At 39.9% G+C, this 17,935-nt stretch overlaps 1 protein-coding gene across 4 annotated transcripts in view; it reads right to left on the bottom strand.

Annotated features, from left to right (window-relative positions):
• Nucleotides 1–17,935, bottom strand: part of SLX4IP (SLX4 interacting protein) — a 183,437-nt gene that overhangs the window by 14,613 nt on the left and 150,889 nt on the right. For 3 of the 4 annotated variants that reach the window (XM_058563215.1, XM_058563214.1, XM_058563218.1), the window contains 3 exons: nt 8,782–8,880; nt 8,561–8,638; nt 5,528–5,616 (listed from right to left, as the gene is read on the bottom strand). In XM_058563215.1, the coding sequence (XP_058419198.1) occupies nt 5,528–5,616; nt 8,561–8,638; nt 8,782–8,880 (266 nt within the window). The remainder of the gene's footprint in view (nt 1–5,527; nt 5,617–8,560; nt 8,639–8,781; nt 8,881–17,935) is intronic. The other variant, XM_058563216.1, reaches the window with a different exon arrangement.

Raw genomic sequence — 17,935 nt, 5'->3', positions numbered from 1 at the left:
TCCTTAAGTATTTGTTGACCACATTCTGACCCTGACCACTGGCCACAGCTACTGGAAAAAGGGAGGGCAGTCAGCCTAGGGAGGCAGCAGGCAAGATGGTGGACATCAGTGAAGTCCTGCTGCTTCAGGGGCAAAAGGAGAGTCTGGTCCCTAGAGAAGCCTCCTTGTTGTGTGTGCCCCAACAGTGAGACCCCATGAGTACAGGCAGACTGAGTATGTTTATCCCTTGAACCTAAAAGCCACAATTAGCCCAATACTGATCAATAAGCTGAATAAAAAGGACCTTACATCATAAACTAAAATAAATTTCATAAAAATACCAGAGGAAAAAATAAGTAAATATTTATCCAATTTTGAAAAATATAACACCCAAATCATCAAAGGCAGAAAATCATTATGGAAAATATAAAATAGAGGACATCAACACCTACCACGCAGCAACGTCATACAATTGAAAGGTAAATGATAAACTCACTAAAAGTTCCTTTCCTTACTATGTAAGAAGTTTTTATATAGTAAGGAGTTTGTGAAATACAAAAATACCAATAGAAAAATGGACACAAACATACAATTCACAAATGAATGGGGTCCTACTTAAAATAAATACACACTGACCTCAGTTATCAAGTATGAAGTATGGTGTACAGACTAGATTGTTAACAGAGGCTATCTTTGGGAGTTGTGGATAATTTTTACTTTCTTTGTATATATTTGGATTCTAAAATTTTTTGTACAATGAACATGTACAATTTTGGTAAGCAGTTATTAAGTGAAAAGTCAAGTTCAGATCACTGTGGGAAATGTGAAACATGGAAATGACCTCTTCCCACTCAAGGAACTTTTCCTAGTGCCACAGGAATCTCCCATTAATGGCTTCCATGTAATTTACCAATAGCATTGTTTAGGAAATACAATAAGATGAGAAGAATGGATTCTTAAAGTCTATGAAAAACCTGGAAAAATCATCCTGAAAAACCTGGAAAAATCATCCACTACTTATTTAATTTTTTGATACAAAAAAGAGTTCTTTTCTTGAATGATCTGATTTATACTTATGCAAAAGTTCCCTTATGAAAGTTAAATAATTCTTCCATCAGGGTATAGAAGTTAGTGCATAGTCAAATTGTTACGCAGTTTATTTCTTTTCTACAAATTTAAGGCCTAAAATATTTCCTTAAAATTTCTATGTGTATTTCCTAAGATAAAAGATTACTCTGAATTTTTTTATCACAATTTTTAAATCTACAAGTTCTCTTTTGTGCAAAATTATTTTACGGTTTTTATTTAGTTATCTTTTCATCTGCTTCCTCTGATAGGAATTCAGTGTGAGAAGGGATTTTTAAGATAATTTGATACCCTCCCCCTTGACTGAGAGGAGGGCTAAGGCCCACAGAGGTTCAATTACGTGCAGCCGAGGAATACGACAGCCAAGCTAAAAATAACCCAGGCTAGAGTAGTTTATTGCTTCTTTAGACTCATTTCTTTTCAGTTTTATACTCATAAACCAGAAGGAGAACTCTTTAACATTAAACAGTAGTTTGACTTAAGAGAAGTGCTTAAATATCGTCTTTTGTCAGGATGTCCCAGTAATTCTTCTACTAAGATGATGCTACAGCAGTGGCCTAGCGCTGTGTGGTTGGGGTATGCCTACAGAAGCCTGATGGTTATTTTGACAGCTTGGCCACAACTCAAATGAAGCCTGAGGCAGAGAACCAAAATGTCTTAATGTATATATTCACTTATAGGCAGCACTTGCACTGAACGTCATTTTTTTAATTTCCAAAAGGATCACAGACTTTTACAGGTTAGGTTTAAAAGTAAGAAAGTAATCTAGAATTTCGGACTTTCCTTCTGAATGGTGGAAAAGACCCAACTGAACCATTCAGGTGCAGAATGGATACATCTTCAAGAAAAAGGGAGGCTTTATCTGAATTACATTTTTTAGGTCACCAGGATTACCTTCAGTACCCTTGATCTGTCAGAGTATAAGGTTCTTGAGGGCAAGAGAACTTTCTCCTTTTTCTTTGTTTCCTCAATGCCTACCAGAGTTCCTGGCATAAAGCCAGCACTCAGCAAATTATGTTTCAACGTCATGTTAAGAACAGATGGGACGGGTCTCCAGAGACTGGGAGTGGCTGTCACCAATGCTCCATGAGAAAGTAGCTCTGTGCTGACCCTGAAACGCCCCAGATACCCACAGAGTTCTACGGTTATTTACACAACCAAGTTATTACCTTGTAAGGTAAAGTTAATACTTTGGTTATTCTTGGTTATTCACTTTAATAAAGAGATAAAAATAATAAATAATTTTGAATCTCCCAAAGGCCCCAGGGCTTTACATCTGAGGAAGAAAACAGTCTCTACATGGGGACTTGGGTTTGTAAATATGAAAGAAAATATTGTTGGAATTGAATATAACTGAGTGCAGCAAAAATTTACTTTATGCTCTTCAGATTTCTAAGAAAAAAAGGGGAGAGAAAAATAAAATAAATAAAACTAAAGGTAAAAACTCTCAGACTTCCCAGCTCCATTTCTAGCAATAGGTCAAAAACCGAGCCTTCAAGGGCTTCAAGATTTCTTATGAGAAACTGGAGTAAGAAAAATACAGTGACTCATCTCATAATAATGCCCTTTCTTCCCAAAGTACACATCACAGTTCCCACATTCCTGGCACATGGGCACTCGGCATGGAGCTATTGCAACACGGAGCATCTCCCTGCACCAACATCCCTCGGTGGACCAGAGACATGCAGACAGCGATGGGGGAACAGACACCCCTGGTGCTAGGGGGATTGGGGAGTGGCATGGCTGCACTCGTCCTGCCCCCCAGAGGCGGGCGATTACTCCCTTTGTACTGTTGATCTGGAACAGCAGTTCTTCTGTGCAGCCACCTTCAAGAAGCGGGGAGCTAAGTACAGCTAGCTAGCTCCCTTGTGTACAGGCTGAAAGAATCCCCTGGCAGAGCAGTTCCAAATAGGCACTCCCAGATTTCCCAACCAATTGTCATTTAGATACCGAGGACCCAAAAAGAAAAAAAAAAGTCGAAGGAAAGGGAATCTGCAACTTAAGGCTACAGCAGGAATAAGGCACCCGGGCTGTTGCTCAGGTACCAGCTCTCTCTCCCGTCACTTCTGTGGCAGTGGAAGAGTGAGTTCAGTAAACAGTTATACGAAAATAAGTGAAGGTCATTATCAAAGAAGCATCTCCAACATAGCTCCTCAGGAAGCCAATTTCCCAGGCCTTGCCCAGTCAGATGTTCCTTGAGAATAATTAACAAGAGAAAATGAGATGGATCCTGCCCTTCAGCGAACATCAGTGTAAACTGATAAAAGAACTCAAAGCCAAGTTCAGGAATACTCAGGAGAGCCAGACAGCATGGTCTGGGCATCTGAAGGATATATCAGGGAGAAGGAATGCCTTCTTACAGGCAGAAGACAATTCTGGGAGGGAAGGACTGTTACTTGATCCTTAAATAGCTGAGACAGGAGGGCTTTGCAGAGGTCAACCATCAGTAAGGATAAAGCGCCAAGGCACTTGTGGTGGAAGGACTGCGTCATTGGCTTGATGGACAATTTGCAGGAGAGAGGATATTTTACTCTTTGCTTGACCCGGATATTTTACTGTTTCTGGGGACAACAAGCTTGAGGAAGTGGTGAACTGCAGGCCTGTGAGGAGGGGAGGTGTCGAGGTGAGCTGGCCAAGCAGAAGGGGTGCACAGAGCCTGTGTCCAGGAATGGAGCTGTTCAGCGGCGTCAGGCTTGAGCTGACTGGTGTGCGCATGTGGCTGGGAAAGTGTGTATGTGAAGGGATGGTCAGAGGTGGGGTAAAAGGGCAGCATCTAAAGAGAGTCATTCAAAACAATGAAAGATCCTCATGATATAAATGGCATTTTCTTTATAAGCTAACTTGGTTAACTCTGATACTGTTATCACTAGCTGTCTGAACATTTTGAAGATAAGAAAACTGAACTGGCTCATGTAAAAAGGCTCAGACCAGTCAACTTTTCAGTATGAAAATTCTTAACATTTAGGAAGTCCTCCAGATTATAGGATTTATATGACAGCAGCTATAGAAAACTTACATCTGTATAAATACAGTGCCCCTAAGGAGGATAATATTTCATTCGTACTGGGATGTTTTAATTCACTCTTAATAATTTAAAATATTAATATTACATATCATATAAGATCTAATTTCTTCTGTATTCCATCTGAAAGCAACAATACTTTCTGGTACAGTTAATTGTTGCTTTCTTAAACCACAGATTCAATTTCTTCACGAGAATCAGTTAAGCTCTATTACATTATAGTTGTGTGCCAAGAGCATTACTACTTCAGGATTTATTAATTAACTAAGATAACTCAACATCCTGAAAATATTTCAAAGAATAAACTTTTAATACTTTCCACCAAATTTGCTTCATTTATTTCACTTAATGTGTATACTTAGATTTTATTGATAGATGAAGAAATACAGGTCATACTGGCTTTTCTGAAGGGCTATCCACTCTACATGAAGGCATCTACATTTCAATATGAGTTCTCTGCTCTTCACTTTTCCTGGGTCTCTATTCACTATTCCAATCTCTAAAACACTCTTCCTATGTATTTACTTAAGATGAGATAAGAAGCTGGTTTTTACACCATGTGGGCCAAATTTCAAATTTCATATGGATTAAAAAATAATAAACATAAGGGGTAATCTAATATTCCCATAAATTATTCTAGAAGCATAATAATCACATCATACTTCATGTCCAGGTTTAATGTCTACTAGATTTTTTTTTCCTCTTTGTTAAAAGTCTCAAGTCAGATGTCCAAAAATATGAAAAAAAATTTGTATGGACTTAAGTTCAGATAGATTAGACTGTGACTGCAGCAAGATACACACACACACACACACACACACACAACAAGGAGACTCTCTCACATGTATATGTTAAACTTAAAAGACAAAGCTGCAAGCTACAACATTATGAGTGAGTTTTCTGTATCTAACTGTCTGAACAGAGAACTCCAATGAAACAGAAACAGGACCTCTTGAAGCTCAAGACAGCCTGAGAAAAGAGAGAGAACATGAACCCTATCAGTTAAGAAATAACACACTGGGGAAAAGTACTGGTTCTCATGAAAATGTCAGTGATTCACCATGGAATAAAATTCAAAAGCCACTGACCCCAATGAAAGCTTCCAGTGGAAATATGTGTATTTTGCTCCATTTCATTTAAAGGCTTCGCTTTATTTCATTTAAATACTATCATAAGCACCATCATAGTTTTTGTGATATGTGCTTTCTCATTTTAAATTGATATGGAAAGATACTGCTAAGCAAACTAAATTTTCAAGGGGTCTTCAGAAAAAAAAAGATAATCAATAATATCATGCAAAATAGGTAGGACATTTTGGTCCCTTAAAACATGAATTGAGTGCTCAATAGCTAAATGACAACAGAAGACAATTCTTTTTTCTATTTTTTACAATAACTCATCATTTAAGCAGATTTGTTTATAGAATTTTTTCATACATACCAATTCTTCATTCTGATTTGCCAAAAGATCACAATTGTATGCAAGCTGACTTACACAGACAACAAATCTGTCAGGAAATACACGTAGTTCTGTACAAAATGAAGAAAATCACATTACTAAAGGCATCAAAAAACCATGAACACAGAAATGCTTGGTCCCAGATTTTTAAGTGAGAGCAATAAGCATGTATGCATAAGCTGTGTCTCTTCCGCCCTCCCCTCATTCTGGTGTTTGCCGTCAAGAGGGCGGGGCAAGCGCAAAGCTCTCAGGAAAGCCCAGAAGGCTGCAAACTGGTGCACCTGAGCCCCTGGGCCAGCGACTCACACGAAACCCCAGGCAGGACCCTTGTAGCTTTCCCTGTGTCAGTTTGCTGCTTTCTGTTCAGAACTCACATATGGGAAATGGTACCGATGTTTTTAATGAGTGTGCAGACTTACATTGGAGAAGGAAGAATCTGAGATAAAATCTGAAAATGTGACTTGTCACTGTTCTTACTGGTTAGTTTATTTATCATCTTTTTGGTCAATTGGTCCTAGAGAGGTCCCCTAAACTGAGTGCAAACTCCTAATCTGAATCAGGCCATGGAAACAGCAGTGTCATTAACCAGAAATTAATGATCAAAATATTAAGGAATGTTTATAATTTTATTTATTTATTTCTTTTTCCCCAAAGCCCCAGTAGATAGTTGTATGTCATAGTTGCACATCCTTCTAGTTGCTGTATGAGGGACGCGGCCTCAGCATGGCCAGAGAAGCGGTGCGTTGGTGCGCGCCCGGGATCCAAAACCGGGCCACCAGCAGTGGAGCGCACGCACTCAACCGCCAAGCCTCAACCGCCAAGCCACGGGGCCGGCCCAGGAATGTTTAAATATGCAATAGGAAAGATGATACAACTACATCACCTTCATAGTGACCTATTATTACAACTTCTTAAAGCAAAACCACTGACTTCCAGGTGGGGAAGGCTGAAAGAATCACAGAACTGGACTCCTCAACATTCAATGAAAGGAACAGAAAATGGTAAATGCCATCTGTATCTCTCCTTCTCTCATCTGTCTATCCATCCATCCATTCATTCACCCAGCCTTCACCCATTTCTGGAGTGATGTCTGGAGTGATGTTTAGCTGATGCTAACTAACACTGTATTTTCTGATATAATAGGGGCGGGTGGGGAGGGTCTTCTCCTCTCTTCTTTATACTTGGTTATATTGCTTGAATATTTTTATAATATACATGTATCATATTTATAACAGAAATAAAGCCATTTTTACAAAAGAGAAAATCTCCCTCTTAGATGGGAGAATTTTTTTTTTAAAGATGGATATTATGAATCAGTCCATTGCACATTTCCAACAATGAGTGACAAGGTGAGGGCACTGACTGAGGTAACAAGATGCACTTAGAAGCCAAGCGTGAAGGTGTCAATTACACAGACACACAACTTAAACACAGTTAACACCTTATACCACTTGGCTAGGTTAAACTATATCAAAAGGCTTAATGAATTGATGTTCCAGTAACAGCTCTCTCCTTACCTCTCACTGCTGTTTCCTTGGTGATCACTCTTTCCTATCCCAGTTCATACTACTCAGTACAAGCAGATTAACAGTTCCAAAAAGCAGCTCCACTTACCCTGCTCAAAAGCCTGTCGTGGCTCCTCAGTGCCCATCATGTGACATGCAAACATTCAAAGCCCTCTGTGACTGGGGCCTAGCCTGTGACTCTGGTCTTATTACCCCTACTAGTCCTCATGCAGAAACCCCATTTCAGAGAGCTTGGGTGTGTTTAAACTTTGACCCCTCATGGATGTTATACCTGGCTAGGTGACTAGGGATGAACTTTGAAAAGCCAGAAAAACAAAATTATCAAAGCAGTTAATATTTATTCACGAATTTTTAAAATATCTTATTGAGATAAGTGGTAAGTAGTCTGCTTCCTCCTTTACGGACAGGGAAACTGAGCCACAGAATTCATTATTTGCTACCCACCCCCCCCTAAAAAATACCATAACATTGAAATATAAATCGCTGGTGGATCAGAATTAGAATTCAAAGTTATCAGTTCCATCAAATAAGTCCTCTGCTTTGTCCTTCCATTTCTTCCTCTGAAAAATAAGAATGCTAGAATGGCAGCTTTTGAACATTTTGGTATAAGGTATTGTATAAACAGAAAGCAACTTCTGTACCCCTTTACTCTGCTTAGGCCATAAATGAGATTTCTATTGTTTAAATAAAGTAAAGATATAGGCAACAGCAATCTCTACCTCAAAGGGTAGCTAGGCTGCATTTTAATAGATGTGAGTTTAACTGGCTTATTTTACTAAGAGAATGGAATAAAGTGGAAGGTCCCATTAAGAGAGTAATATATTCGAGTGACACCCAAAGTTAAGAAAGTGCAGATAATTGTGAAGATTCCAAGAGCAAACCTCTGTACAGTTCATTTTTAAAGTCCCTGTTTCATATCTTATATATTAAAATTGTCCAAGGAAGTTGAGTTAGATTTTCTTTCCAATGCTCGATGAACTTGGAGAATGGTCATTAGCATCTGACTTTATTGTTCTTGGCTGGACATGTTTGACATCATCGCCTCGGTGGACATCTTGACGTGGGGAAATCCGGGGGGAAGCTGGCCACGTCACACACCTAGGAAAGGCTCTGACGGCTCTGGGCTGGGAAAGGATTTTCTCGTGCACACACTTGCTCTGTATCCCAGGGCCTTGGTGTGCACAGACAATGATGAAGTGATTCATAGTGTAACTGCCTGTCAAGTCACTCTGGAAGCTCAAAAAAAGTGCTGAGCAGAAGCACGAGAGTAAAGCGTGGCCCAGCTCACTGTTCTCAGGCAGACAGCAAACAGTGAAAATTGAAAAAAAAAAAAAAAAAATCACAAATGTTTGGAAATATTCTTAAATAGTACTTCAATTTCATGAAGGCAATGAAGCAAGTAGGAATATTCATTCCTTAATTTTCATTCCCTCTCTAGGGCAAGCTAATTGTGCAAAATACCTGATGAACCAAGACATCAGTTTCTTACCAGCATTCTCTGAGCCTCCGAAGCAGCGAAGGCGTATCCCTCTCTTGAGGAAATAGGCTGTGATTTGAAAGCCATACCCTGTAAAGTGAAAGAGGACATTATTAGATTATAAGCTTGTTTGCCACTGAATCTCACAGGCCCAGCCCAGTGCCTGCCATCCAGTATGCATTCAATAATTATTTAGCAAACAAAAGAGTAGAAGAATCAATAGTGGGCCTCACTTGAGAGGAAGGGGAGAACACTACAATCAGCTCTTCCAGGAGGCTGGGCCATAGCACCTGGGATGGTCTCTAGTCCCTGAAGTGGCTCAGTCCCTTCATCTGTAAAATGGAATAGAAGAGGAGATCTGACTAACAGGCCTGAAAATCAGGCCTCTCAGATGGGATGACTAATTCCAGCTGAGCTGGTGCATAGATCTTAGCCACCATCTGATACTCATTACTTATCAGCTCAAAAAAGAATCATTTAATACTTATTTGAAGATGTATTTTGCCTTTATAGAAATTATTGTAATTCAAGTACAGTAAAGCCTTTATATAGAATGAGATGAAAAGAAATTATATGAGCCGCTTCCAAAAGAAAAGAAAAGAAAAGAAATTCTCCAATTCACCAGACCAGCCCAAATGAAACAGACCAAGAGCACAGAGTGTTGGCAAGAATGCGGGCAAACTGGAATTCTCATACACTGCTGGCAGGAGTACAAATTGGTACAGCCACTGCTTGAGTATCTAAAGCTGAACTTAAGTATGAGTATATAGTGTTCATAATACCACTTTTCATAACAGTCCCAATCTGGAACCAATGCACATGTCCAGCAACCAAAATATTTTTATAAAAAAAAGGTGGGGGGGGTATAATCACACAGTGAAATACTACATTGCCCCTGAAAATGTAGATTGCCCTGGGATACAGAGCAAGTGTGTGCACGAGAAAATACAGGCCACATCAGAAATAAATTTCACAAACATAATGTTAAGTGAAAGAAGCCTGGTTCACAGGAGTACATTCCATCTACGAAAATGGAGACATTACCATTCATCTCATAGGGTGGCAACAGAATTTCAGGTGCTTCATAGAAAGTACCAGCATAGTTAGGCAGCCCTGGTGGTCTAGCGGTTAAGGTTTGGCGCTCTCACAACCCAGCCTGAGTCTAAGACAGACTAGGAAGAAGGACCTGGCCACCCACTTCTGAAAAAAGTGGTCAAGAAAACCCTATGAATAGCAGCGGAGCACTGTGTGATATAGCACTGGAAGGTGAGAGGATGGCACAAAACGACCAGGCAGGGCTCCACTCTGCTGTGCACAGGATCGCTAGGAGTTGGAATCAACTGGCCAGCACTAACAACAACAAACCAGCGTAGTTCCTTCCTTCCTTCCCTTCTAGCCTACCCCCTGGGTATAAACTACTCTCCTGGTGACTTTCCTGAAAAGATTACGTAAAAATGTTCCCGTTAACACAGTCAAGTACTTGGTCAAAGAATCAGAAGTGAAAGGCCCACCAAAGAGGGGTGAGGGACCCCAGCTTCTCAGACAACCTCAGAGACAGTATTTTATCCATGATATCGGAGGGGCCATGATTTACAAGAGGTGGTCTCCAGGACCATCAGACTCTCCAAAGTCCATGACTATGATTGTTTTGAAATAATTTGTATATAAAGAGCACAATTAAAGAAGTTTCCACTTTCACATTCAGTATCTTTCCAACACTCCTGTAGAAAGATTCAGAATATGAGTGACCCCAGATTTGATGTCCTGTCTACACAAGTTACAGCTCCGACAGCAAAACTGTTTTAGTCATGGGGATTGTGAAATAACAGTGACATCTATGATAGGATAATCTCCAGATTTACTGAGATGAAATATATCTTTTCCTAACACACTTGAAATGGACTGCATTTTGGTTATGTGGCTTTCTTCTGCTTAAAATGTCAAACAAAACATGCACACCATGGACATTATTCTGAGTGTTTTAAAACAAATACTTCATTCCTTAGGTCTCTGAGAGAGTGGAAGTGACTTCCACATCTGTTTATTTGTCCTACTGTGGGGGGAGGGGAATTTTAAGAGAGGAGTCCTGAACAACTTGGGATTCACAAACACACAGAAAAATTTAAAAGTGATTTTCAAAGTAATGATTTATAATGAGTTTTCAAAAGGACTGAACAAAAAACAATGCAATATCTAAGTCATTCTGCCTTTGTTGGTGGATCACACAGAACACATAGCTCTCAGTGATTAAGATTCAGATGGCATGTTCAAAATTTCAAAAATCTTTTCCCTGTACAGTATCTCCAGTAATAAAATATTATTATTAGGAAGGGGCTAAATCTGAAGTCGACTATGAAAGCTACAGCTCTGAGTTCAGGAAGCCTGGTATCTACAGATACCACTTGAGTGATAACTAAATCCTACTTGGTCAGCTAAACAACAAAGTCTCAGTATGACACCTTCCCCTATAGAACACTAAGACAGTATAACACAATTCTTACTAAGTGATTTATTACTGAAATTACTAGGAGAATTGAGTTTATTGAAACCTGTCCTGCTATATTCCCCACCCCCAGGATAGGATTATGCCAAAGGGAATTATTCCTAAATTGGTGTCTTGTTATGGTTTCAAGGGAAAACTCCGCCTAATGGCACTTATAGGAGAAATGGCAAGTTTAACATGTAAAAAAATATTTGTACCTGCTTAGTTCAAATTCCACTGGCCATAGAAAACTTTATTGTTTAAAAAGAAACTTAAAGAGATAGTAAACACAAAAGGTACTCCTGTCAGTTCTCATGGCAAACTAATTTTGATATACAGGCATACCCCAGAGATATTGTGGGTTCAGTTCCAGGCCACTGCAATAAAGCAAATACCGCAATAAAGTGAGTCACAAATTTTTCGGTTTCCTGGTGCATATAAAAGTTATGTTTACACTATACTGTAGTTTATTCAGTGTGCAATAGCATTAAATCTAAAAAAACAATGTATATACCTTAATTAAAAAAATACTTTACTGTTAAAAAATGCTAATCATCATCTGAGCCTTCAGCAAGTTGGAATCTTTTTGCTGATGGAGGGTCTTGCCTTGATGTAGATGGCTGCTGACTGATCAGGGTGGTGGTTGCTGAAGGTTGGGGTAGCTGTGCTAATTTCTTAAAATAAGACAACAATGAAGTCTGTTGCATCAATTGAGTCTTCCTTTCATGAACGATTTCTCTATAGCATATGATGTTGTTTGATAGCATTTTACCCACAGTAGAACTTCAAATTTGGAGTCAATCCTCTTAAACCCTGCTGCTGTTGTATCAAGTAAGTTTATGTAATATTCTAAATCCTTTGTTGTCATTTCAACAATCTTTACAGCATCTTTACCAGGAGTAGATTCCATCTCAAGAAACCACTTTCTTTGCTCATCCATAAGAAACAACTTCTCATCCGTTAAAGCTTATCATGAGATTGTAGCAATTCAGTCACATCTTCAGACTCTACTTTTAATTCTAGTTCTCTTGCTATTTCCACATCTGCAGTTACTTCCTTCACTAAAGTCTTGAACCCCTCAAAGTCATCCATAAGGGTTGGAATCAACTTCTTCCAAACTCCTGTTAATGTTGATATTTTTGACCTCTTCCCATGAATCACAAATATTCGTGTGTGTGTGTGTGTGTGTGTGTGTAAGATCAGCCCTGAGCTAACACCCATGCCAGTCCTCCTCTTTTTGCTGAGGAAGACCGGCCCTGAGTTAACATCTATTGCCAATCCTCCTCCTTTTTTCCCCCCCGAAAGCCCCAGTAGATAGTTGTATGTCGTAGCTGCACATCCTTTTTTTTTTTTTTTTAAAGATTTTATTTATTTATTTTTCCCCCAAAGCCCCAGTAGATAGTTGTCTGTCATAGCTGCACATCCTTCTAGTTGCTGTATGTGGGACGTGGCCTCAGCGTGGCTGGAGAAGCTGCGCGTCGGTGCGATCCCGGGATCCGAACCCCGGGCCGCCAGCAGCGGAGCGTGCGCACTTAACCGCTAAGCCACGGGGCCGTCTAGTTGCTGTATGTGGGACGCAGCCTCAGCTTGGCCAGACACGTGGTGTGTCGGAGCGCGCCAGGGATCCGAACCCGGGCCGCCAGTAGCGGAGCACATGTACTTAACCGCTAAGCCACGGGGCCGGCCCCCACAAATATTCTTAATGGCATCTAGGATGGCTTTTCAGAAGTTTTTCAATTGACTTTCCCCAGATCCAGCAGAGGAATCACTATCTATGGCAGCGATAGCCTTACAAAATGTATTTCTTAAATAATAAGACTTAAAAGTTGAAATTACTCCTTGATCCAAGGGCTGCGGAATGGATGTCACATTAGCAGGCATGATAACAACATTTATCTCATTGTACACATCCATCAGAGCTCTTGAGTGACCAGGTGTATTGTCAATGAGCAGGAATATTCTGAAAGGAATCTTTTTTCCTGAGCAGCAGGTCTCAACAGTGGGCTTAAAATATTCAGTAAACCATGTTGTAAACAGATGTGCTTTGTTGTTCCATTTATAGAGCACAGGCAGAGTAGATTTAGCATAATTCTTAAGGGCTCTAGAATTTTCAGAATAGTAAATGAGTATTTGCTTCAACTTAAAGTCACCAGCTGCATTAGCTCCCAACAGGAGAGTCGGCTTGTCCTTTGCGGGTTTAAAGCCAGGCACTGACTTCTCCTCTCTAGCTATGAAAGTCCTAGATGGCATCTTCTTCCAATATAAGACTGTTTTGTCTGCACTGAAAATCTGTTGTTTAGTGTAGCCACCTTCATTAGTTATCTTAGCTAGATCTTCTAGATAACTTGTTGCAGCTTCTACATTAGCACTTGCTGCTTCACTGTGCACTTATATTTATGGACATGGCTTCTTTCCTTAAACCTCATGAACCAACCTCTGCTAACTTCAAACTTTTCTTCTGCAGCTTCCTCTCCTCTCTCAGCCTTCAGAGAATTGAAAAGAGTTAGGACCTTGCTCTGGATTAGGTTTTGGCTTAAGGGAATGTTGTGGCTACTTTGATCTTCTACCCAGACCACTAAAACTTTCTCCATATCAGCAATAAGGCTGTTTCACTTTCTTATCATTCATGTGTTCACTGTAGTAGCAATTTTAATTTCCTTCCAGAACTTTTTCCGTTGCATTCACAACTTGGCTGTCTGGTGCAGAGGCCTAGCTTATGGCCTATCTCAGCTCCGGACATGCCTTCCTCTCTAAGCTCAATCATTTCTAGCTTTTGATTTAAAGTGAGAGACGTGGAACTCTTCCTTTCACTTGAACCCTTAGAGGACATTGTAGGGATATTAATTGACCTAATTTCAGTATTGTTGTGTCTCAGGGAATAGGAAGGGCCCGAGGAGAGGGAAAGAGACAGGGGAATGGCCAGTTTGTGGAGCAGTCAGAATATATACGATATTTATCAATTAAGTTCACCATCTTATATGGGCACGATTCGTGGTGCCCCAAAACAATCACAATGGTAACATCAAAGATCATTGATCACAGATCACCATAACAAATACAATAATAATGAAAAAGTCTGAAATATTGTGAGAATTACCAAAATGTGACATAAAGACACGAAGTGAGCAAATGCTGCTGGAAAAATGGCACCAATAGACTTGCTCAATGCAGGGTTGCCACAAACCTTCAATTGTAAAAAATGCAATATCTGCTAAGTGCAATAAAGCAAAGCACAATAAAATAAGGTATGCTTGTATAAACAAAGAAAATCACTGCTGCTGAAATACGCTGAACTGAAACGCTTAGGGAGATATATTTCATTTATCCATAGATAGCAGGCAGTGATAAAGACTACATTCTTATCTTTGCTCTTCAATGAAATTGACTGCACAGAGTTCAGCAGGCCACTGAGATTCTGTACTTATCCAGGGCTAAAGCAAAGCTCCACTATTCTCTAATGCTAAATAGCAACTTGGCAAAGAATCCAGGGGGCCCTTTGCTTTTCTGTTCTTGGGGCACCAGCTCCCAGCTTGCTACATTAGTGTTTTAAATGTACAACGGGGAGTCGGTAGGAGACTGGGGTTGGGGGGAACAAAATGGAAATCATAAAGCGAGAACCTTTTCATTTGAATACTACCTGACAATGGTATTCCAAGCCTCTGAGGCACTTGTAAATCACATTTAAGTATGCCTGTTGTCTTGCTAGCTATTGTGGTCCTCCTAAATCCGAAAAGACTGTCTTTAGACACAGGAAGAGACTAGGGTAGGAGGGAGGTCAGGAGGATGCTCTGTAGTGGAAGAATCTTTCCACCAGGAGTCTTCAGGTATGTGTATTTCTAGAAATAATTTACATTTCTGCATTGCTTAATGTCATGCGACGTCCAGTACCAGCAAGGGTCCATCTTCTCCCTTGGCCTCCAGGCAGCCCTCAAAATCTCAAGTCCCTATGCCTCTCACATTCTGTACTTTGTTTTGTTTTGTTTTGTTTTGGTAAGGAAGATTGGCCTTGAGCTAACATGTGTTGCCAATCTTCCCCTTTTTGCTGAGGAAGATTGGTCCTGAGCTAACATATCTGCCAATCTTCCTCTAGTTTGTATGAGGGTCACCGCCATAGCATGGCTTGATGAGTGGTGTAGCTCCACACCTGGCATCTGAACCCACGAACCCTGAGCTGCTGAAGTGGAGTGCGCAAACTTAACCACTACACCACCGGGCTGGCCCCTCACATTCTGTACTTTGTAAAGAGCTGCTGTGCTTCTCTCTACCTTTCTACAGACAACCTCCCAACCCCCACTGAAGCCCCAAATGATGACTTGTTACCACATTAACTTTTTTCTGGCTCACCTGGTTGTTCATCAAAAACATTAAGTCTCCAAGAAAAAAAAGGGGAAAGGGGACTCAGTAATATTTATGAGAGAAAGAAAGGGTGGTCCATGTTTTAAGGACAGATCAGAGTTCTACTACTTTATTTCATATTCTGTCTAAAATAAACTGCTCCAAGATGGCTTTGTTAGAAATTCAGAGACTTCATGAATAGAAAGGGAAAAACAACAACAACAAAAAGTTAAATGTGAGTTGAACAAATTCCATCTCAGCTTAGCAAGGCAGTAGATTAGTTTTAAGTAGTACCATGCTCCAATGACTAACACTTTTAAGGGAGTGGTCATTTATTTGAGTTGTTACATTTCATAGTCCCAAGATACTGAGAGCAAATATCCAACATGGAGTTCTTACTGTAAAACTATCCAGCTTCACTTGTTTTCCAGGGGACTCATAGCCAAGGCTACTTGAGCTTCCCCAAGGCTGCCAAGGAGTCTGTGGTACAGTGCATCACAGAGGAAAGCCCTCTCCCATGGCTATTATGAGACTGTTCACGGGGAGCCTGGGAAAATGCCTCAGAGTGTCTGCTGAGGCACTGAGCAGCCTGACAGGTGAGCACCACTTCATAGTAAGCTCTACCCACAACTGCATGGCTCTCCTCCAGCAAAGCCTTCTCCCAAACCACAAGGCAGGCTCAGGAAGACCTACTGTGTCCCACAACACTTCTCTCCCTGAGAGGTGACTATTTCGTTAGTATCATCACTCATAATCAGGGAAAATTCCAAACACTCAGAAAAGTAGAAAAATAGTGCCATGAACACCCAAAAACCCACCATATAAACTCAGTAATGGTTAATATTTTGTAATATTTCATATACGTATTTGCTAAACCATTTCAAAATAAATTATACATCATGACACTTTACTCCTAAATATGTGAGCATAGACTCCCAAACAATAAGAACATTCTCCTGTATCATCAAAATACTATGATCACAACTGAGCATGACGTTATTGTGCAAATAACCAGTCCATATTCAAATTTCTCAAATTGTCCCCAAAATGAACATCACCGACTTTCCTCCTAAATTAGGATCCAACCACAGATTATGCTTTGCATTTGGTTATTTATGTCTCTTACATCTCCTGTAATCTAGAATAATCTCCCTCTCTCTTTTCTTCATACCTCTGACCCTTAAAGACATCAGGCTAGTTTTCTTGATGAATGATCCCATTCAGGGTTAGAATATTCTTTGTTATATCTCAGTTGCCTCAATACAAATTTTCAACCTGCATGCTCTTTTAGAATGCCAGACATTTATTAATTTTGATGATTTCTTTAATTGCTGCAAGAAACTGCAGTTCAAACTAAAGCTATAATTATAATTCAAAGTCTGGAATGGAGATGACTTGAAGATTTAGTTCTAAAGATAATTTCAAAGAAATAAAATCTTAAATTTATAGATACTTAAATTTTTAGCAAGGGTAAGCAGGTGGGACAGTGGTCTCATATTTAAGAAAGGGCACTTGGTGGCAATTCGATGACTATGTGCTGACCTAGAAGGAGCTTCATACTGTGCCTGTTCAGACTTGTGACTGCTTCCAGTCTGAGGTCATGAGTCAGTTCTCATTCTCGATCTAAAGACTTGGGTGAGGTTTAATAAGCGGGTAGGAAGGAAGGGGCTGATATCTACTGAGTACTGACAATGTCTTGGGTGCTTGGGTGCTAGAGCAGGAACATTTAACACATTTAAAAGATGGAGAATATGTGTGTTTTAAAGCTATTTCATTTAGGAAAAACGAAGTTATAACTCATGACTTCTGAAACCGTGCCTATTCGGAAAGGTAGACCAGTCCTCATCAGATGGTCAAGGGTAGAGAAATCATAAGTTTGATACCGTCACTTCGAGCATAAAGGGAGGCTAGGTATGAGATAAAACCTTTGGAAAAGCCTTGATGGGGCCCTCTGAGACATGTTATAGGCCTAAGTGTGACCTTCACCACTGCTGGTGATGGGTGGAGTTGGAGAAAGGGATTGTTCTGTGGGAACCAAAAAACAAGAGTCCTGTCATAAGATTAAGAACACACACGTAGGATCTTAGTCTAAGACCACAATTGGGAAATAATTTGGGTGGGTAAGTGGAATATTTGGTCCTGGGCTAAAAATTTCACTTATTACCCAAGACATTTAGAGAATCCAAAAAGGTTCCCTTGAGATAACATTTTATGTCCTTAAATAAGGACAGTACTGGACTCTGAGTCACAGTAAAGCTATGTCTATTTGATGCCAAAACAAATGGGGCAAAATGGTTAGTTCCATGAAAAAAAACAAAAACTGTGAACAAAATAATTACTTGAGGCCAAATTTACTTAGAAAAAAACAAATTCTCTACCTGTCACCTCATTGACTTTGTATGTAATACCACTGGCCACATGTGCTATTAATTATATTATCTATGGGATCCATCAGAGATTGTTACCACTGAATGAGAAAGCTTCTCAGGGCAGACAAAAATTAGAATAAAACAAATTGATAAATTATCACTTCAGATTTCTTTCTCATACCACTTTCCCACTTTTTTGTT

The sequence above is a fragment of the Diceros bicornis genome, chromosome 19 (assembly GCF_020826845.1).
Source record: "Diceros bicornis minor isolate mBicDic1 chromosome 19, mDicBic1.mat.cur, whole genome shotgun sequence".
Taxonomy (NCBI): Eukaryota; Metazoa; Chordata; class Mammalia; order Perissodactyla; family Rhinocerotidae; genus Diceros; species Diceros bicornis.
The sequence above is the reverse complement of the archived record's forward strand: the minus strand, read 5'-3'. Positions and strand labels throughout refer to the sequence as shown.